Source organism: Mobula birostris, chromosome 8 (assembly GCF_030028105.1).
Source record: "Mobula birostris isolate sMobBir1 chromosome 8, sMobBir1.hap1, whole genome shotgun sequence".
Classification (NCBI taxonomy): Eukaryota; Metazoa; Chordata; class Chondrichthyes; order Myliobatiformes; family Myliobatidae; genus Mobula; species Mobula birostris.
This window is the reverse complement of record NC_092377.1, coordinates 136,154,119-136,176,215: the sequence shown is the minus strand read 5'-3', so window position 1 is coordinate 136,176,215 and position 22,097 is coordinate 136,154,119. Positions and strand designations below refer to the sequence as shown.

At 40.4% G+C, this 22,097-nt stretch overlaps 1 protein-coding gene across 1 annotated transcript in view; it reads right to left on the bottom strand.

The window, feature by feature from the left end:
* snrnp200 (small nuclear ribonucleoprotein 200 (U5)) overlaps positions 1–22,097 on the bottom strand; it is a 63,412-nt gene that overhangs the window by 21,121 nt on the left and 20,194 nt on the right. Inside the window, exons 14-29 of the mRNA XM_072266371.1 lie at positions 21,095–21,265; positions 20,579–20,772; positions 20,159–20,282; positions 18,933–19,082; positions 18,384–18,494; positions 17,978–18,109; positions 17,159–17,347; positions 12,304–12,501; positions 11,888–12,040; positions 7,372–7,452; positions 5,682–5,765; positions 5,052–5,158; positions 4,345–4,463; positions 3,880–4,034; positions 3,459–3,648; positions 561–734 (exon numbers count right to left, since the gene is read on the bottom strand). Coding sequence (XP_072122472.1) covers positions 561–734; positions 3,459–3,648; positions 3,880–4,034; positions 4,345–4,463; positions 5,052–5,158; positions 5,682–5,765; positions 7,372–7,452; positions 11,888–12,040; positions 12,304–12,501; positions 17,159–17,347; positions 17,978–18,109; positions 18,384–18,494; positions 18,933–19,082; positions 20,159–20,282; positions 20,579–20,772; positions 21,095–21,265 — 2,332 coding nt within the window. The remainder of the gene's footprint in view (positions 1–560; positions 735–3,458; positions 3,649–3,879; positions 4,035–4,344; positions 4,464–5,051; positions 5,159–5,681; positions 5,766–7,371; positions 7,453–11,887; positions 12,041–12,303; positions 12,502–17,158; positions 17,348–17,977; positions 18,110–18,383; positions 18,495–18,932; positions 19,083–20,158; positions 20,283–20,578; positions 20,773–21,094; positions 21,266–22,097) is intronic.

The following is a 22,097-nucleotide window of genomic DNA, read 5'->3' as shown; positions in this document are numbered from 1 at the left end:
AAGCACGATTCCAGATTTGTAGCGGGTGGGGGTAGCATCTTTTGAAATGAGATGGCATTGCAAGTTGCTCATTCTATTACAGTTGGGGATCGACTATAAATGGTGATTTTTGTAGTGAATCCCATGAAAGAAGATTTAAGAAAAAACTCAATGTGACAATTTTTTTTACAGAACTGGCAAATTCTTTAAATTTAACTCACACTGGCAAGCTAAACATTGGGAGGTCGACTGGGACAATATGACAGTTAAGAACAGTAAAACTTTGTAGAACACCTTGCTGACAGAAGGAATCAATTGCTTAGGATTGAAGCAGCATTTCAGTCAGTGTTTTGTAATGAAGGTGACAATTCAGACTTTTCCGCTCAGATATGTACAACATTTCTGTTCCTTCCTTGGTCAGTCTTACCACCCATTTCGCCATTGATTGAGCAGATAAAATTTAATAATATATCTATATCCACTTGTACATGTTCTTAAAAATAAATTTATAACTGCTGTCAAGCAAACAAGTTCACACAAACCACTAAGACAGGTGACACGCTGGATGACAGAGGTAGTACCTTGTGTTTGGATTGGGTTGAAGAAGGGGAACTTATCCTGATAGAGGTGTTCAAAAGCACTGTTCCGCAGCGCTGACACGGGCAATGGCTGTAAATCCAGGAGCTCTGTGGGAGGAGGATACTTCTCTGGAAGAATCAGATGTCGGAATGAAACAGGAAGTTGAGTCTCACAGGCTGCAAGGGAAATAATGGGATTCTCTTTCAACAGGGTTGGCAAAACAAAATACAATAAGAACAAAAGTTGTTAAATAGATCTACAGAAAACATCATGGACTTCAGCTAGGCTTTATGACAAAGACCAACACAGCAGTATGGTCCGGAAGTTTAGGATGCGTGGGATCCAAGGTGTGTTGGCAAACTAACTTTGGCTTGGTGACAGGAGATAGAGGAGAGGTCAAGGGGTGCTTTTCCGACTGGAAGTCCATAACTAGCAGTGCACCGCATGGATCAGTACAGTGCCTTTGCTGGTTGTTGAACGATCTGGATGAAAATGTAGGTGGATTGATTTTTAAGCTTTAAAGATTAAAAAAAAATTAGTTTTGTAAGTACGGGAAAGTCTACAGATGCTAGAAAGCAACACACACAAAATGCTGGATGAATTCAGCACGAATAGATAGTCGACATTTCAGGCTGAGACCATTCTTCAGGACTGAGGAGGAAGGTGGAAGATTGCAGAATAAAAAGATTGGGGAAGGGGAAGGAGGCTAACTGGAAAGGTTATAGGTGAAGCCGGATGGGGAAGTTCAAGGGCTGGAGAGGGAATTTGATGGGAGGGGAGAGTGGACCATAGGAAAAAGAGAAGGAGGAGGCGATCCAGGGGAAGTAACAGTTAGGTGAAAAGATGTAAAAGGTCAGAATAGAGAATAGGGGAAGGAGGTGAGGGAAATTTGTTTACTGGATGGAGCAATCAATATTCATGCCATCAGGTTGGAGGCTACGCAGATGGAACACAAGGCGTTGCTCCTCCACCCTGAGGGTGGCCTCATCCTGACACAAGAGAAAGCCATGGATTGGAACGGGAATGAGAATTGGAATTTAAATGTTTGGCCACTTGTGGCGGATGGTGTGGAGGTGTTCGACGAAATGGTCCCCCCCAGTTTACAATGGATCTCACCAGTGTAGAGGAGGCTGCACCAGGAGGATCGGACACAATAGGCAACCCCAGTAGAATTGTTGCCTCTCCTGGGTCCCTGAATGGAGGGAGGAAAATGGTGTATAAGCAGATGTAGCACTCGGGCGACTTGTAGAGATTATTGGGGGGGGGGGGGGAATCGAATGGACAAAGGAAATGCAGATCCCTGTGGAAAGCAGGGGTTGGGGGGGGGGGGGGTAAAGATATGTTTAGTGGTAGGATCCCTATGGAGATGGCGGAAACTGTGGAGGACAACGTGTTGGATGCAGAGACTGATGGGATTAGTTTTATTTGTCACACGTACATCGAAACATACAGTGAAATGCATCGTTTGCATCAATGACCAACACATTCCAAGGATGTTCTGGGGGCAGCTGTAAGTGTCGCTATGCTTCCCACACCAACACAGCATGCCCACAACTTGCTAACCCTAACCTGTACATCTTTGGAATGCAGAACGGAATCAGAACATCTGGATGAAACCCAAGTGGTGACAGGGAGAACTTACAAACTCCTTACAGACAGCTGCAGGAATTAAAACCTAAAAGCTGCCACTTGTAAACTGTTGTGCTAAATGCTACCATGCTGCCAGCTTGCAAGCGACACAAAAATTGATGAGACTATAAATAGTGAAAGTGGTTCTAAAAGAATGCAGAAGGACACAGAATTTCATCCAGATAAACATGAGGTGATTACTTTCGGGACAACAAATACTAACAGGACATACAGGAAATGGCAAGGACCTCAGGAGAGTTGATGTACAGAGGAACCTTGAGATGCAAGTTCATAACTCTATGGTGACACAGGTGGATAGGGTAGTGAAGGCAGCATTTGACATGCTTGCTTCATAGGCTGAAGCATTTAGTATAAAAATTGACAAACTTCTACATTCATTGTCATGTTGCAGCTATACTAAACATTGGTCAGGCTTCACTTGGTAGTATTGTGTACACACAATACTCCAAGTTCTTGCTACCACAACACAGGAAGCATATGGCAGCAATAGAGAGAGTATAGAAGAGATTCACTAGGATGTTGCCTGGAATGGAGAGATCACAGTCACACACACAAAATGCTGTAGGAACTCAATAGGTCAGACAACATCTATAGAGAGTAATAAAGAGCTGACATTTTAGGTCTCGGTCCAAAACATTGGCTCTTTATTCCCCTCCATAGCTGCCATGACCAGCATTTTATGTGTGAGTTACTCTGGATCTCCAGCTTCTACAGAATCTCTCGTGTTTTTGAGAGATTACAAAGGCTGTTTTGTTTTACTGGAAGCTGACTGGAGTTTTATAAACTTATGAGGAGCACAGATAGGGCAGATGGTTGTAATTGTTCTCCCAGGATGGGGATATGAACAGTTCTATGATGAGGGGAGAAATTTAAAGGAAATCAGAGGGGTAACCAATCGTAACAGGAAGTGGTAAAGGAGGATGCTTTTGCACTGGTTCTTAGAATTGGAAAGTAGAGCACTAAGGCTCTAATATGGGGAACTAGAATCAGCATAGGTACGCATCACAGTGGGAATGAACAAGTTCAAGACTTGCACCAAACAACTTTACAACTCTCAAATGGTTTCAGGCATCTTCCTGTAGTCATAAAGAGATTGTTCTTAAATTTGGCCTTACTAAAACCAGTTAACTTTAATCTATATTAGCTGGGATAAGAGTAAATTGACTAGTGCTGCTGATGGCTGACAGTTATGTACTGAAGTAAGTATATTTGCCCATATCAGCTGCCATTTGAAATACAAGGTTACTTACAGAGCCAGCGATCAGACACAACTCTGATGAAGTATTGTGGAGGGAGGGGCTCAAAGACAGGTACAAAGAACATGACCAGATGTTCATCCTGGGCGTATTTTGCTTTCAGCAGAAAGTACTCATTGTGTAGAATGACTTCACTGTCCACATCCTCAACAAGGATCCAGAATGCCTCGGAGGATCCGTGAATCTGTAGGAATGGAGAGCGAGGAAAGAGATTAGCAAAAGCTATCAACTCAATTCTTTCAGATAAAGAACAGCAAGCAATCTACCTTCACCTTTCAAACATTATAGTTAACAATTCTGAGGTAAGCAATTGGACATACAAGGCCAATTGGACGTTTTGATTTTAAAAGAAGCCTGATAAACTAAGTTTGCAACTGGATTTTCTTCTACAGAGAGAAACCCTGACTCACACTACCTTTTCATCCCACTGGAAGTCAGGTGTGATGGTGAGTTCCACTTTCAATGTTGAGCGTGTGATTGGCTGAATGTGAACCGACAGTTCTAGTTTCGGGAATTGATGGATGTACTTGTGGATTGTCTTGCCCATCTTTGGCATTCGGATCAACTCACCTGGTTGGGGGAAAACAAAAGCGGAAGTAATCAGTCGGAGACCAATCCACAGCATCCAGTGGCAACCACCTACAACAACTTTCAACTTTCAGCATCAAGGCCACTTGAGAAATTACAAGTGTAAAATCTTCAGCACGGTCCTGCTGCAATTCTAACCAACAGCATCCACCTTGACAAAGGAAACACCCATCACCAACACACAAACAAACACAATCGCATTTCCAACCAGTGAACCTGTAGTCACCATGGAGGATAAAAGCCCACCCTGTCAGCAGAGATGTCATGCTGTAAATCATTTCACAGTTCTTACCAATTTCATTATGATTCAAGTCATACAGTCGCTCAAATGGGAAGTTCTTCTTCTCTATTTTCTTGATAACTTCCTCTGGCAGCTTTCTGAACTGTCGCAAAGGCGACATTGACTGCCACCTGCCAGAAATACAAAGTCATCAGTGGTTTATTCCACAAGCATAAACGATAAATCACTCATCAGCACTGTGGGTTCAAAATAGACGAACAACTGGATATTGGGTCAAGATTTGGGTCAAACAGGTCATTCTGGATTCAGATTCAACCCAAGGTGGTACTCACAACTAAATATGGTGCAGATCCAGATGAATCAGCACTAACAAACAAAGTAATGAAACAAGAATTCATTTATAACAGCAGAATCAATAGATTACATTTTTGTTTAAAAATCTGGTGATAGAAGGAAACGTGCTTGGCTTTATCCTCAAATAACCAAATACCCTCTAAATGCTCTCCTTGTGTTATACAAAACTATTATATCGGATCTCCAAGTTCTAACTCAAAAAAGAAACTGTCAACAGACAGGTAGTACAGAATATGTGGGTGATCAGAATATGTTGTCTTCCCAAAGGCACCCGTGTTTGAAGAGTGTCCACTGGAGAAAGGTGAATTACAACAGTCAAATAATTTCATGTTTTCTTTTATGTAGTCAGCTGATGATTTGTTTTTATTACAAGTCCAGAATGTGATTTAGTGCTGGCTTCTTACATTCGTTTGTCAATCATTTTGCAGAGATTCACAGTCTTGTCTGTCAGCTGGGCCCAACCTCGATTTAAAACAATCTCAAAAATGCAACGCATCAGACGGCCTGCAGACTGAGACACAATTGGAAAAAAATATTAAGAAACAGGCAACTTATCAAAAGTTCAATACTTGTGCAAGTAGCTCTATCACATCCAACTTCAAAACAACAGTGTTAGCAAATCGAAATCTGCACAATAAATAAGAAACAAAAACCATTTGCAAACCATAAGTCTTAGCAGCAGAATTGGGCCAATCAACCCATCAAGTCTACCTTGCTATTTAATCATGGCGAATTTATTCTTCCCTCTCAACCTCATACTCTTGCCCTCTCCTCATAAACTTTGATACCATCACGTATAAAGAATCTATCAGTCTCTGCTTTAAATATACCCAATGACCTGACCTCCACAGCCATCTGTAGCAAATGAATTCCACGAATTCGCCACACTCTAGCTAAAGAAATTCCTCCTCATCTGTTTTATTCTGATCCTAGACTCTTCCAACTACATGAGATATCTTCTCCACCTTCACTTTACCCGGGCCTTTCAATGGTTGATAGGTTAAGCAATGAACTCATTGTACCCACTGACGCACCTGAGTGACATAGACCATGTCTGCCATCAGCGCAAATCCCTCCAGCTTCAGTTGGGAGATGTAGGCTTGCAGCAACACATTGATCTGAAACACAGGATACAGTTATGAAACGTGATATTGAATCAGTCTCTCAGCATTCTTGTGCACAGGCACAGCAAAGTTGGAAGTAAATTTATTATCGAAGTACATATATGTTAGCATATAGAATTCTGAGATTCATTTCATTGCAGACATTCACAGTAAGTACAAGAAACACAATAGAATCACTGAAAGACTGCACCCAACAGAACCGATAAACAACCAATGTCCAAAAGACAACAAGCTGTGTAAATACGGAGAAGCAGAAATATAGAGGACATGACATGAAGTATCCTTGAAAGTGAGCCCATAGATTGTGGGAACAGTTCAGTGAGTAAAATTGAGTGAAGTTATCCCTTGGTTCAAGAGCCTGATGGTTGGAGGGTAAATAATTGTTCCTGAACCTGGTGTGGGTCCTGAGGTTCCTGTACCTTCTTCCTGTTGTCAGCAGCAAGAAGACAGCATGGCCTGGATGGTGGGGGTCCTTGGTGATGGATGCTACTTTCCTGCGACAGCTCTCTGTACAGACGTGCTCAATGGTGGGGAGGATTTTACCCATGATGAACTAACCACTAATTTTTGTAGGCTTTCCCATTCAAGGACATTGGTGTTTCCATACCAGGCAGTGATGCAGCCAGTCAACATACTCCCCACCACACATCTATAGAAGTTTGTCAGAGTTTTAGATGATATGCCGAATCTTTGCAAACTTCTAAGAAAGTAGTGCCGCTGCTGTGCTTCCTGAAGCGCTGGAACCAGGACAGATCCACTGATAACGATAACACCAAGGAATTTAAAACTGATGACCCTCTCCACCACTGATCCCCAGATAAGGACCGGCTCAAGAACGTCCTGTTTCCTCCTCCTCAGGTTAATAATCAGTTCCTTGGTTTAGTTGACATTGAGTGAGAGGTGGTGGTTGTGGCACTGCTCAGCCAGATTTTCAATCTCCCTCCTAAATGCTGATTCGCCACCACCTTGGATTCAGCCAATGACAGTGGTACAGGCAGCAAACTTAAATACGGCACTGGAGCTGTACTTAGGCTCACTGTCATAAGTGTAAAAGCAAGCACGGCTTCTCACGGCACAGCTACTTTAGTGAATGGCACACTGATATACAGTAACATTCCCAACCACCAAACTCATAAATTGTGCCAAAGCACCTCCTACTCGTGGACGAAAGACTCCCAATATGAACAGAAAGGCAGTGCATTTTTATGTACACTCAATCATATAAAACATCGCAGTACCATTTTCCCCCACAAGATGTATTGTCACTTCTCCCAAGTTACAGCAGTCCATTCTAATAAATAGTCACATCCAATCATCCACCCGGTAGACAATGCCTTATAGACACAATTCCCCAGTCTTTCAAACCTGAGATCTTGCTTTCTGCCATATAATTCAAACCTGTCATTATAGATATAAATATATTCTGTCCCAGTACATTACCCCCGTAAGGGTTTCTGGAGAGCAGATGCAAAAATAATTTCAGATGTCCAAATAATGTGATCTTGCAGCCCTTAAATCCCCATATCTAACAATGTGACTCTACAGAGTCCACAAAAGGACTCAAAGAACTTGGTTAAAACAACTGGGTTATTCTCATTACCTTCGCACTAGGCTCTTCAATGCTCTCCTTGACGGGAATAGGAACACGTTCCAACAACTTCTGCAGTTCAAGTTTCTCTTCCTGAGGGGCACAGATAAGAGGGAACTCATCATTGTTCCAAAGATGTGGAATATAATCGGCACATAACTGTGTTTTACTTGTTGTTAAGCTCTGAGATAATGCCAAAGTATTGCGACTAACTCATTACAGCCCAAAACTGAAGATAAAAAACAGAAAATGCTGGAAGGAGAAACTGAGTTTCATTCAGGACTGAAGACCTTTTGTTCCTCTTCTCTGGTTTTTCATAGCAATTGGACTGATTTGCAATGTGCTTCTGCACATGATAACGTAGTAACATCTGCAGGCTCTACTGTTACTTGAAAGTGTTGGGGGCAAAGGTGAGTTCGAAAAGAAGTGTAAAAATGAGTTAGAACATAAACAAGCCTGTGAGCCAGCATACACTTCTTCAAGCCTGTTCCTCCACTGAAATGAACGCAGACTGACAGTTAGCGTCAATTTACTTTCAAACTTCATCCCGCTAACATCCAATATCCCCATGCAGACCAAACATCTACCTCAACCCTGAATATACTCACATGTACCTTTACATAGAAAACAGAAGCAGGCCACTGGTCCTTTAAGATACTCCAGCATTTAGCATAATCATGGCTAGTCATCCAAAATCATTAACCTGTTCAAGATTTCTCCCCATATTTTATCTATCTAGCCTAAAGAACAATATCTAATTCCATCCTGAATATGTTAAATAAAGTGACTTCAACAGATTCCTGTGACAGAGTGGCACAGCTTCATCACTCTATAAGCGAATGGATTTCTCCTCATCTCAGTCTTCAATGCTTGCTCTCATCTAGTACTGGACTCGCTGGTCATCAAGAATAGCCTTCTTGAATGTAATCGGTGCAGTCCCATTCGGATCTTGAGGGATTCCATAAGACCCCTCTTATCCGTCTGAAATGTAGTGAACATATGGCTCAATGCCCTAAACTTTCTTGTCCTGACATCCCAGAAGTCAGTTTAATAAATCTTCACTGAACTCTCACCATACAAGAACATCTTTCCTCACATTGAGACTAAAACTGCACACAATACTCCAAGTACATCCTCACCAGGTTTCTATGCACACCGTAGCAAGACATCCCTAGCTCTAACCACAAATCCTCTCATTATAAAGGCTAGAAAACCATTTGTTTTTTTAATTCCCCCATTACATCTGCATGTTCACCTTCAACAACGGGTGCATCTCCTCCTTTCTCAATCTATTACCATTCAGATAATGGCCTATCTTCCCGCTACTGTCACCAGACACATTTCTCCAAATTATACTATGGCTGCCATGCATCTGTCTTCTTACTCAACTACTCAAGTCGACCCAGAGCTCCTTTGCATTCCTTTCAAGTTCACTCTCACCCCATTTTTTTTGTCTTCTACAAACTTGGAGACATTATATTTGATTTCCTCATTTAAGTTATTTTTGTTATAGCATATCACGACTAGCTGGATTCCCAGCACCAATCCGTGGTGCTGCTCCAGTCCCCGGTCACAGTTTGCCACTCGGAGAACAATCCATTTACTCCTACACCTTGCTTCCTGCTGACAAACCAGTTCTCCAGCCAGATCACTACCTCACCAAGTCCCATGTACCTACATTTTGATGCTAATATCTTAGGTGGGACCTTACGGCAAATCCAAAGATGCCAAATCCCCCTATTCTTCCTCATCTATTTATGTCCTCAAAACATCCCAGTAGGTTTGTCAAGCAAGACTTCCTTTTTAAAAAGCCACATTGAGAAAGTCTGATCCCGTTACTCTTCACCCAGTGCTCTGCCATTACTATTTCCTCAGATACCTTTATGTTCTCTGTTAGCTTATATTTTCTCTGTTGCTCTATTTTCTCCTTCCTAAATCAACCTCTGAATCCTCTCTCACTGCACTCTAAACTGCACCCAAATCTCAGGTTTTCTACTTTCACAGGTCTTTATATTTATCCTCCTCCATTCTAATTCTGTCACCAACTTATTTTAAAATCCACAGTTGAACCAGCTTTGCTGTTTTATTTTTGTGCCAGACAGGAATGAATATTCTATCTATGCTCTTTATAAAAGGTTGTCATTACCTCCACTGTCAATTCTTTAAATAACATTGTCAAATCTACCTGAACCAACCTACACCTTGTACTTTCAGCTTCTACTATTTACATTCAGGATTTTATTCTCTCACTCTATATCTTAATGAAGAATTCTAACACGTTATGGTCACTTTTCCCCCTCAAGGGACCTCGCAAAATAGGATTGTTTAATTAATGCTTTCAATTTACACTTTATCAGTTACAATGACAAAAGCAAGAAAGGGCTAGATTGATCTGCTTTCTATTTGGCTCCTCAACACCACAGATCAAAAGAGTTATCTCAAATGTATGCCAGAAATTCATCCTTGACATTATTATTGGTAATCAGACTTCCTCAATCTAAATGTTGAATAAAGTTCATAATTATAATTGCACCCTTGCAAATGGGTCTCTAATTTCCTATTTAACACCATTTTCCTACGTCACCACTATTGTTTGGCGGTCTTATAATACAGCTGCGAATAACACTTCCTGTCCATTAGTGTTCCTTTGCTGCGATCATGACGATTTCTTATCAGTTTCTTGGAGTTAATATCCTTCCTCATTATTGTATAGTTTTCCTCTTTTACTAAGCACATACCACCAACCTTTCCCCCCTTTTGCTCAATATTCCTAAATATTGAGTCTCCTGGATAATCTGTTCCTATCCCTCCCCTTCACCAGTCACAGTAAGATTATGCCTCTAAAAACATATCCATTGGCATATCCATTTATTCCTATCTGCATAATTAATTCATCTTATTGTGTTTTTAGACGAAATCCTTCAGACCTGCCCCTTAACAACCTGAGCACTATGATCCTGGTTGCCTTGCATCCAGGGTCTCTTTGTCCTCCTTCAGTTTCCTCTTTTTTTTATTCCTATCCTCATCTCCTTCTCCTCAATCTCCCCAACTCAGTCTAGTTTAAATCCCTCCCCCTCATCAGTCTAGTTTAAACCTGAGCACTATGATCCTGGTTGCCTTGCATCCAGGGTCTCTTTGTCCTCCTTCAGTTTCCTCTTTTTTTATTTCTATCCTTGTCTCCTTCTCCTCAATCTCCCCAACTCAGTCTAGTTTAAATCCCTGCCCCTCATCAGCCTAGCTGAAATCCTTCTGAGCAGCGAGTAAGAGTATTGGCTCCAGTCCTGTCCATGTGTAACCCATCCTACTTGTCTTACAATTCCACTTTTCTGTAGAACCAGTCCCAGTGTTAGCCATGCTTTCATGTGATCTAATAACCTGTTACTATACATACTATCACTAGCACTGAGGTCCTGGCTTCTAATATACCCTTTAAATTTAAGGCTGATTTACACTTGTGCGTCAAATGTACACTGCAGGTACGGCATAGTCCCATACCCTATGCTACACTCTACGCCAACCCTATGCTGTAGCCTAACGCGCACCTCTCCCAAAATGTAACTACGCGTTGCGGCGACGCAGACCGATCAACTGTGATTGGTCTGCTTGGTAGCATCGCATTTCCTCCTGCGCTGCAATAGCTTCCCATTGGGCGACTGAAGGGCAGGGAAGGAACTCTGGCTGCAATGCTTTCCATAAAGCTTTACAGACCTCCGAAATCATGGAGGACCCTGTGCTTGACGCCAGTTTGTAGCTAGCTGCTACAGCCTGTTGACCTCCACCTGAAGCTAAAGCTCAAATGGTGATTGCCAGTCTCTGAATATACTGTGCGTACACTGATGCAAAATAAATGGTTGGAGACAATGAACCAAATCGTCAAATCTACCTGCCGACATCCGAAAATATCTGAAATGCATTTCCTTGTCCATGTCTCTCAGTGGCCGGACAAGCACAGAAAATTCACCCTCCTTCAGTTCCAGTCGAAGTTGTTTGAAGTTTGAGTTTCTTTGTGTTGCGTTTCAACACGAAGAAACTCAACACACTGGCGTAGAAACCCCACTGCCAACTAGCGTCTTGGCGGTGAATTGCAGAGACACAGACGCACCAACGCACAAGTATAAATGCTCACAACGGCGTAGCCCACTTGCGTAGGCTACAGCGCAAGTTAGTACGCACAAGTATAAATCAGCCTTCAGTCTTTAAATTCATGTTGCTAGGCCTTGTGCCTTTTCTACCCATGCTGTTACCAACGTGCACCAGGTCTTCTGGCTGTTCACTTTCCCCCTTCATATTGGTCTTTAGGACATTTGACATCCAGTGTCTCCATAATATTCTGCAGCCACTCTTGAGAAGCATTGAAATCTAAGCTGTGCTACAGTACTCTGATTTCTATGTAGAATTACAGATGCTTTAGTTAAACATTAAGACGTTCCATGGGGTCACAGGAATCTGATGGAGAATGCTTCACTGCTTACTCCTTACAGGAAGAGTAAGTCCTTTGAGGCCCAGCGTGCCTGCTAAATTCACTTACCTCTCGTACAGTGATGTTCTTGAACTCTGATGACAGTGAAAAGACTCTGAACAACTCAATCTCGCTGAGGGTGGGTTTCAGAAGCTGATTGTAGGTGGCCATACTTTCATGTGTGATATAATAGTGACTTGCAATACGGCCCAGATCAGTGACCTGCCCAAGACATTTTACAATTAAAGGGGTAAAATGTCTGTTTCATAAAAACTCCAGTGTAAATAATGCAATGTATTAATTTCAAATCAATAGCTTTGAACTTATTTAAATTCAGATTATTTAAAAGACAAAACTAAAAATAAACATTAAAAGTATGCGTAACTCAGATTTCTGAATTTTCTTTGTCTAAGTCATGTTGTGTGCAATTTCCCAACCTGATGATAGATCAGCTAAGACTGCAGATATTAAAGCTGTGCACTTACCTGAAAGTTTCCACCTTTTTTATCATACTTTACAAGGTTGTTTTTGTCAAGGATGAGGGCAGCAGTGTGAATGAGATCTAGTCTACGCTGTTCCAGCAGGGGATCATTCTTCAACTCATCATGCGATATCCCATATAGATTGGGAGTTCTCAACATCCGGATATAAAGGTATGTGTACCCCAACCAATTAACAGCATCCTGCAAAGTCAAACGTTAAAACTTAGTTTCTATTAGTGGTCTCTTAAGTTGATTTCTCATCTCTGTAACCATGTTAAGCTGTGCAGGTGTGTGGCCGTGAGGTAACTGAAATGCTCCCACACATATAGCTACCGTTGTCACGCAGCTGGAAATTTCTTTGATGTGAAGTTAATGTTGATATATTTTGAAATCTATGTTAATATAATTTTGAATCAGGTGGGAGGAGAGAGCAGCGTGCAGCGCGTACGCAGCCCTCCAGTGAAAAATGATATTGTATCTGTTAAATAGGGGCCGTGGACAATTCTGATTTGATGGAGACGGACATGAAAGCACAGAGGAACATCTGGAAAAATTTCTGAAACACCAGTTCACTGCTGTTGTTACTGCGTGATCGGGAATCTTTTGAAGGGAAGGCCTCAAAATCCCCGGCTTTGCCTGCTGTTGGCAACCGAGACGGAGGTCGAAATGTTTGGATAGAGATGACGCTCAGTACTTGGTGTCAGAGAGCTGATCAGAGCTCGAAGTTTTCGGATGACTCAGTCAGACCATGGTCGGGTATGGCAGGGAGTTTTTCTTCCTTCTCCCATCTGTGTGAGATGTGGGACATTTGAGAGACTTTGAAATTTTTACTGTACCCATGGACTTCTTCATCAAGTTATGGTATTGTTGCACCGTTGTAACTATATGTTATAATTATGTGGTTTTGTTAGTTTTTCAGTTTTGGTCTGTCCTGTGTTTTGTGATATCACACCGGAGGAAACATTGTATCATTTCTTAATGCATACATTACTAAATGACGATAAAAGAGGACAAAGAGGACTGCGAGTCTTCATAATCTAAAAAGTACCTTGTAATTACTGTTTCAATGAATATAACCCACAAATTTTCTAAATAATAAACATACCATAACCTTTACTTCGAAACATTTTAGAACTTCAACATATTTACATTGTCAGTATTTCAAATTACTACACTGTTACAAATTGTAACAATAAACACAATAGAAGTTGGTAACTCATTACTAATAAATCATCAGCCCGCTGAATGCAGGCGCCATCTAGTCAAAACAGTTTACTTTTGCCATTTGCCTGTCAGTTGCTTTGACTGTCTGACATCGTTTGCTTGTGTTGGAGTTGTGGTTTGTGTTTGACCGATGTGAAAAATTCTATATTTTAACTTTTCTGGTAAGTAATCTTTCAAAAAAATCATAATCTAATAAGAATTTTTAAATAAAAAATTGTTAGAAGGTAAAATTTTGTTTCTATTAAATTGTTTGCCTGACTATATTATCTTATTAAAATTATAAAACTTTTGACTTACTTTGATAAAATGTTCAAATGATAATTATTATTTTTAGTATTCTCAAATAATAAGTATTATTGTTATCCTAAGGATGTCAAAAAGCAGAAGAGTTAAATGCTTTGAAGAACAAAGCTTGTTCAAAATTTAAGGTAGAATGGCTTTCGCAACTAGTAGATAACACCTTTGTATCAAAAACAAAAAAATAAAAATTGTCCATATTTTTTCACATCAAGATACTGGTGATGTTGTGCGCATCATTTATGTGGAAGTGAAAGATTGCTTAAAACGACATGTTAACCAAAGAGTTTATATACATGCTGTTACCAAATTATTCAACCAGAAGAAATGTAGAATTTTGCACGTTAACTGAAACTCCAAAAGAGCATGAAGCGAGAGTGAAACAAGATGCACAGAAGTCGTCTGACTCTGATATGGTCAAAGTGGTAATTGGTAACATTATCCTAGCAATTAAAATCAACGGTTCTATGCATTCTGTACAAGAAATACATGCACATGTGGCCAGGTATGTAAATATACCTGAGAGCTGGTGCAGTGAGAACTATGTGTTTGAATGTGTTGAGTACATCAGAAACAGATCATGGAATAATTGCAGAATTCTGCTTTCCATACACAAATTGCTGATGAAAGTGCAGATACACAGAAAATGTAAATTCTGTATTTTAAGCTTTGACTGGAAAATGAAGCCTTCAATAAGACTCTGTGGGTATTTTTAACCCAGCTGCACGCAGCAGTATCACTATCGTTGAAGCGATTTAAAAATATATATCAACAATCTTGATATTCAAAAGGTGGCGATGTTTACATCAAACAGGGTCAATGTTATGCTTGCAAAGAATAATTTCGACAAGAAATAATACATCTATCTGAGCAACATTGTATTGCACACAGAGAAAACCAGGGATTAGATGATGCATGGAAAAAAATATCAATTACACAGGATATAAAAACACCGTTACAAACAGTGTATACAATGTTCAGCAGACCGTCAGTGAAATATGAAAAGCTAGGAGAATTAGCTAATGTCACAGAATATGATGTTGTGTCATTTAGACTACTAACCAATGTAAGATGGCTGTCAAGGCATCTTGCCAATACAACTTAATGAGGAATTATGAAGTTTTGATCTAGTATTGCAAAGAGCAAGTTAATGAATGTAACAATCCAATCAGCAACTACTGCCTGAAGACTTGGACCACCCCAGAATAAAGAGTAGCATTAACTCTCCTTAACGATGTTTTAGAAGATCTGGCATCTCTTTGTAAATTCCTTCAGAAAAGCTGTTTGAATACAATTGAAGCACTGCAGTTTGCAAAAGCAAAAATTAACAAGTTACAGTCACAGTATCATGCAATCCCATTTACTGGAGTGACAAAATGACATATCTGCTTGCACTTCGTTCTGACAATGATACTGCACCTATTATTAGATTCCTTCAATGTGTGTGTAATGACTTGGATAACAGATTCCCTGATGATGCAATAAGAGAGTGGCAAGTTTTTGACTCTGTTGTTATTGCAAATGCAATAATTTTGAATTTGGAAAGAGAAAGTTGTATGACTGACAAAAAAAAACCTCAGCTGCTATTACGGACTATGACGAAAGTATTGCCGCAAAAATATTGCGGCAATACTAAGATTTTTTTTGTTTGTTGGAGATAGTCTCTCTTCATTTGAGCAATTGTCAGCTAAGTATAGCCTACTCAAAACCCACTTCTTTCGATATTTACAAATTAGAGACTTTTTGCGTATTCAAGTACATACATTTCCTAAAAGTCCAGATAAGAATTTACTTGATACAATTTTTAATTTGAAACCCTTCCATAATGGATCTATATCTAATATTTATGGTATGCTGTTGGGAATGAGAGATATTCCTTTAGGGAAAATTAAAAATCTCTGGGAACAAGATTTACAGATTCCAATTTCTGAGGATACTAGAAATGAAATTTCAAAATTGGTTAATACCTCATTGCTATGTGCCTGTCATTCCCTTCTACAATTTAAAGTGGTTCATAGGGCCCACAGGACTAAAGATAAGCTCACTCACTTTTATTCAGATATATCTCCCTATTGTAATAGATGTAACAATGGAGAAACTTCACTAATTCATATGTTTTGGACTCGTCCGAGTCTCGAAAAATATTGAAACGAAGTGTTCCAAACTTTTTCGGTGCTTTTTAAAGTAAATTTTAAACCTAACCCTTTGACTGCCTTATTTGGTATTGTTGGGAGGAAATGGTATTATTTTGGAGCCACATGAGTTACATATTTGGCCTTTATTTCTCTCACAGCCAGGAGGGAATTATTGCTTAAGTGGAAGGATGCCACTCTGCCTGCTCATACTCATTGGTTAAATGATGTCATGTCTTGCTTAAATTTAGAGAAGATTCGCTGTTCAATTTCTGAACCTAGACAAGATTTTTTAATATTGTGGGGACCTTTTTTGAATTATTTTCAAAATCTTTGATTTGCTATTAAGCACAGATGTTGGCTAACAACATGTTTTATTATATAAGGATTTTTTCCTTTTCTTTTAAACCAAGCAGCTGTTTTTTATCTGGTAGTGGGTCTAGATTTTTTTTATATCTTTTTAATATTATGCTTAAATTTAATGTATACAGATATGGGGTAATGAAACTGTATTTGTGATTCCAATATACTGTAATCGATATATTATCTTACTGTACTCTGTATTCTTTTATGTAAGAAATCAATAAAAATATTGAAAAAGAAAAAAGAATACTGTGATTTAAAACTTGACGTTTCAGAGAAAACCATGACTAGTTCAATTAAGATATTTGCTGATAAGCTGGACTACAGTACGTGCTCAGAAACAAAGAACTTGAAGAACTATCAATTTTTGTTGGAAATCGTTGGAACATTTTAAGCTTCTAGCACTGACTGTGAATATGGAATCAGCCTTATGAACGCAATCAAATGCACATCCAGAAACAGACTAGAAGTGGAACACTTGTATGATCTAATGAGGATTCAGATGTATCTTTCATCTGGATGTGAAATTAATCTGGACAGTGATTACAGAAAATGGATTTGTAATAAAGACAGATTAGAAAATGTTTACGAAAATGGGGAAGATTTTCTTTGTTGTACCCTATCATTATACTCTTCAATTAATAAGCAAAATCAAAAGAATGTGATCATTCTAAGTATTCACAGTATGCATACTACAAAAAAAAATTGAAGTACCGGGCAGTTTTCAGGCTGTGTAAACATTTCCTGCTCAGAGCTGCAAAAAAAATTAGAGGGCACATTGTCCGTAACCCTGGCAGGCGGAGCTTTTCACTTCTGGTCTGAACAACACGTTGGCTTCTTACCTTGGCAGTCTGAACATTTCCAAGAACAATCTCTGCATTGAGCATGTCAGGGAGTTTGGTGATCATCTGGCTCTCAATTGGCAGCTGCTGGTTGAGAAGGGACAGGTAATACTGCAACTCGCCGTGCGACGTAATCAGGATACCTTCACCCTTCGTGTCATACTGTGGTCGTCCTGCACGGCCTAACATCTGAAAATATATTAATATCGAAGGAAATAAATCAGAACCAATATCTCTGTGGTAGCACAACATTCAGCCTTTGACTCTCAGTCCCCTTGGATGGTGAAATTAAAAAAAAAATCTCTCCCAAAGTCACACCATGGCTGCAGGGCAATTCTTGGCAATCTACCCGTGGCTTTCTAGCTCAACCCTGACATCTCTTTTTTTTAAGCAAAGAACTAAGAACACCATTATTTAAAGAATTCTTTTAGGAAACTTTCACCAATACAAACAAAATTTGGCACTCCTGGGCAAACCTGCCCCCGCCATCACCCCATCTTGTGGCTCCTCCCATTTCCTGGCAGACTTAACACGTTATCAGGAATCCACAGTGAGAGTCAGCTGATGTTTTAACTGCACATTCTGATTTCAAATTTATCTTCACTAAACATCTGCATGGGGCGTTTACAACAGAAATATCAGGACAACCAAAAGAATTCCTTGTGTGATTCCCTACCAGTCCCTTAATACAATGCACTATTTTTCTCTTTAAGGCTCCTAGTATGGTCAAAAGGGGACTGGTTCTACGTATTACTTATTCAAACTTTTAAAAGGCACTTGACAAAGACATGATCAGTAAGAAATGATGGGTTGTCTTACCTGAAGTACATCCAGTGCACCCAGTTCAGTCCAGCGGCCCTTCTCTGGGCTGTACACCTGTGTGCCTTTAATAATAACAGTGTGAGCAGGCAGATTCACACCCCAAGCCAGAGTTGCTGTGGACACCAGCACCTGAAACAAACGAAGGTCACAATTATTTTTTACAGATGTAAAATCCGCTAGGGAAAATGAGCTGTAAATACTGACGGGAGATGACCGTTGTCCCTCACTCCCAAACTTCTGTGTTTAATGAAACTACAAACCAATTACTAGAGTCCATCAAGCACAAATACAGAGAGTGACAGAAAAAGTACCAAGAAATGCTTGTGGCTCCAAACATTGAGCCACTTACTTACAGTACAGAAGCAAATAAGCTTCACATAATGTGAATAAGACTGGAAACTACCTGAATATGCCTGTCAGCAAACAGATCTTCTACCAGTGTTCGATCCACTCTCGTCATCCCAGCATGGTGAATCGCAAAACTGTAGGGGAGTAGGTCTTTCAACTCCAGATTCTGAAAAGAGAGGCAGTTATGGATTCATAGACCCACAAAACAGAAACAAACCCTCTGCCCATTACACTATAGTACCATTTGCTACATAAATAAAACAAGCTGAAACAGGAGGAAATGTGCACTGGGTTTCCGTATTTAAAATTGAAAGGCCCCAGAAGTTTTCAACCTTCCTGAATTTTTTAAGCCGAAGCGTTTCTCCTCTCTATTTTCTATAATTTGACAGATGAGGCATGTTACATCTAGGAAGAGTGAACAAGCACTGCTAATCTTGTTTTTCAAGGATCTCTGGTTCTGCTGAAGCTGTACAAACGATCATTCCCGATTCACCTCTGTATTTCATCACTTTCAGATAACATGGTGCTGTTATGTATAATATTGTGACAACCCAGTGCTGCAGTCAACGAGACACAAGTACAGAAAGGCCAATAAAGAATGTACCTTGCACTGTTCTGCCTCTGTGCGCAGCACTTCTGTGGAAGCTGAGCCCTCTCGCAGGAACAAACCCAGTGTATCCTTCTCCAGGCACATATCTCGGATTGCTCGTGCTGTCTTTCCCGTTTCCTTACGAGAATGAACAAACACCAACACCTAAACAAAAAAAATCAATCTTCTTACAAGTGTTCACCAGGAATATGAGAGATGGAACTTGAGTAAAGGTTACTTAGAGGTGAAACTATCTTAGATGGTCCTGCAGAGCAGATGCAAGGATGGCAGGAAGGGGGCTATGCTGGACAAGAAAATGAAGAGAGGCAATCCCCGCAAGGAAGACAAAGAGAGTTCGAGAGATAAAGTATATGGGGGCTTTATCCATCGAGAGCAAAACACTCTCCAGAAAGATAGAAAGCCCCTTACACTTCTCACCACTGACAAGATTGATAATCCACTGCCTAACCAGTTGAATAGTTCCAGCACTTTCCCTTTTTATTTCAGAATTTCCGCAACTACCGCTTTATTTAAATTTTAAGGTGGATTATTAATTTGCATGAACTCTGTCCCCCCCGCCCCCCCCATGGGTGCACAGTTCATTGGATGGATACTAGGGCATAGACAAAAGGGACCACAGATACTGGAATCTGGAGCACAAACAAACAGAATGATTTGAGTACTCTATCGCTGCTGGCATCAATTTGTTAATTGGGTAAAAGAATATGGAAGGAAGTACACACTGATTATCAGACTGCTTAAATTCAAGACAATCCAATTACTATACACATCATGTGATATTCTGTAGTTTACTTTAGAGAAGAAATAACATTGCTCTGGTTCAGCATAATATAGTTTTTCATTGTAATGGGACGGGGTTTGGCATGGATTGACACTGACATCACAACATTCATTAAGCTGGCCCTGTAGTCTCCTAAATTTTACCCAGTGGTGGCATATGGTCACAGCTTTCTTGCAGATTTAAGTACAGGGCTTGAGTGAGGAGCAACTTGAGTCACATGTGCAGAAATACGAAGAACGAAATGATGGCAATCAGCCCCATTGTTGGATTTTCCAAACCAATGATCGAGCATTCCAATAAACTTCTGTTCAGGAATTAAATCCAAACTGGCAGCACACATTTACTCTGGAATGCTGCAGGTTTGCATTTCAGTGTCCCAGTGCCTATATACCAATCCAGAAGGTGAGAGGGATTACTGCTTCTAAATAAATTCACTGACCTGATTCTTCCCAGCATGCTCCATCACCTTCTCATACACAATCTCATTCATAATCTGGAAACGCTTGATGGCTTTCTTCTCTGTGATTCCAACATATGTCTGCTCCAAAGGAACAGGACGAAAACTGAAGGGAAAGACACAGGATTGGATAAGTATTTCACACTGAATAGCACACTACTTAAATTTCAGCCTTCTAACTTGTCTTTATCTTTGTTATACAACTTGGCTTTGCATTACCATTCAGACACAATCCCACCTTCTACCAAACAATTCATGTACGAAGGCTATCTGAACAATATCTAGCAAAGCGGCCCATGCACTGACTAGTGATATTACAATACCCAGTTGCAATATGTAACTGTATTGCTAAATTAGTAGCATGATGTCATCATGTACACACAAGGTCCCAAAATGGGTTACCTGTTATCGAAGTAAAAAAGGCCCTTAGCTGGATCAACTCTCAGCAGCGTAGCAACATCTTCATAGTTGGGCAGTGTGGCACTCAATCCAACTAACCGCACATCTTCCTGAGTCATCTCAATGTTTCTAATTGTCCGGGCAACCAAAGCCTCTAGTACTGGACCACGGTCATCATGCAGGAGATGAATCTCATCCTGTGACAATGGAAGTCAAAGAATAAATAGCTTAGGGCAAGTCTAGAAAGCAAAATAAATGCTGTCATTAGCAGACGATAATTCCCCTGCTCAGAACTTCAGTATCAAGTTTCAATACGCGCTTCCATCAAAAGGAAAACTCTCTTAGCTTAACTCCATGGCTTTAGTTTGGAGGATAGAAATAGTACTTTTTTGTTCAGAATCTTATGAACTCTGATGCGTTGTTTAAACTGGTACTGAATTAGGGACATCTATCAGAAAACTCACACTGGCACCAACAGGAATAAGCAAAATTGAGGCCAGTGTTTTCTTTCGTACTTACAATGATCATGAGTCGCACTATTTGAGTATAGGTACGCTCTCCTCCTTTACGAGTGATGATATCCCATTTCTCCGGGGTGCACACTATCACCTGGGTTGCATTGATCTCCTCTTTACATAACTGATGGTCTCCTGTCAGCTCTGCAACACTGATCCCATAACTTGCTAAACGCTGCAAATGAAAAGAAAATCTATGATACTTTATGAGCCCATGTCAGTTCACCAATTATGGATAGCAATAGACCATTCATGGAAGACAATTCAGGTAGCTCTATGCTTGGCCATACTGACCAGGGACAAAGGAATGTTCAGAGTAAAAATACTGTAATCTAAGTAAAGCTATAACTGGTGGTGCATTTGGGGTGGGAAAGCATGTTAAAAAAAGGAGTCTGTAAAAGGAAGAGAGATAAAACCAACAGAAAAAAAGATAGTATGTTGTTGCTACGCATTTAGTTCCTGAAGATTGCTGTGTTCCCACGAGGCGAGGGAAGAGATTCCTGAGCCTCTGGCTAGGATCTTTATGTCCTCATTGTCCACGGGAATGGAACCGGAGGATTGGAGGGAGGCAAATGTTGTCCCCTTGTTCAAAAAAGGTAGTAGGGATAGTCCGGATAATTATAGACCAGTGAGCCTTACGTCTGTGGTGGGAAAGCTGTTGGAAAAGATTCTTAGAGATAGGATCTCTGGGCACTTAGAGAATCATGGTCTGATCAGGGACAGTCAGCATGGCTTTGTGAAGGGCAGATCGTGTCTAACAAGCCTGATAGAGTTCTTTGAGGAGGTGACCAGGCATATAGATGAGGGTAGTGCAGTGGATGTGATCTACACGGATTCTAGTAAGGCATTTGACAAGGTTCCACATGATAGGCTTATTCAGAAAGTCAGAGGGCATGGGATCCAGGGAAGTTTGGCCAGGTGGATTCAGAATTGGCTTGCCTGCAGAAAGCAGAGGGTCGTGGTGGAGGGAGTACATTCAGATTGGAGGATTGTGACTGGTGGTGTCC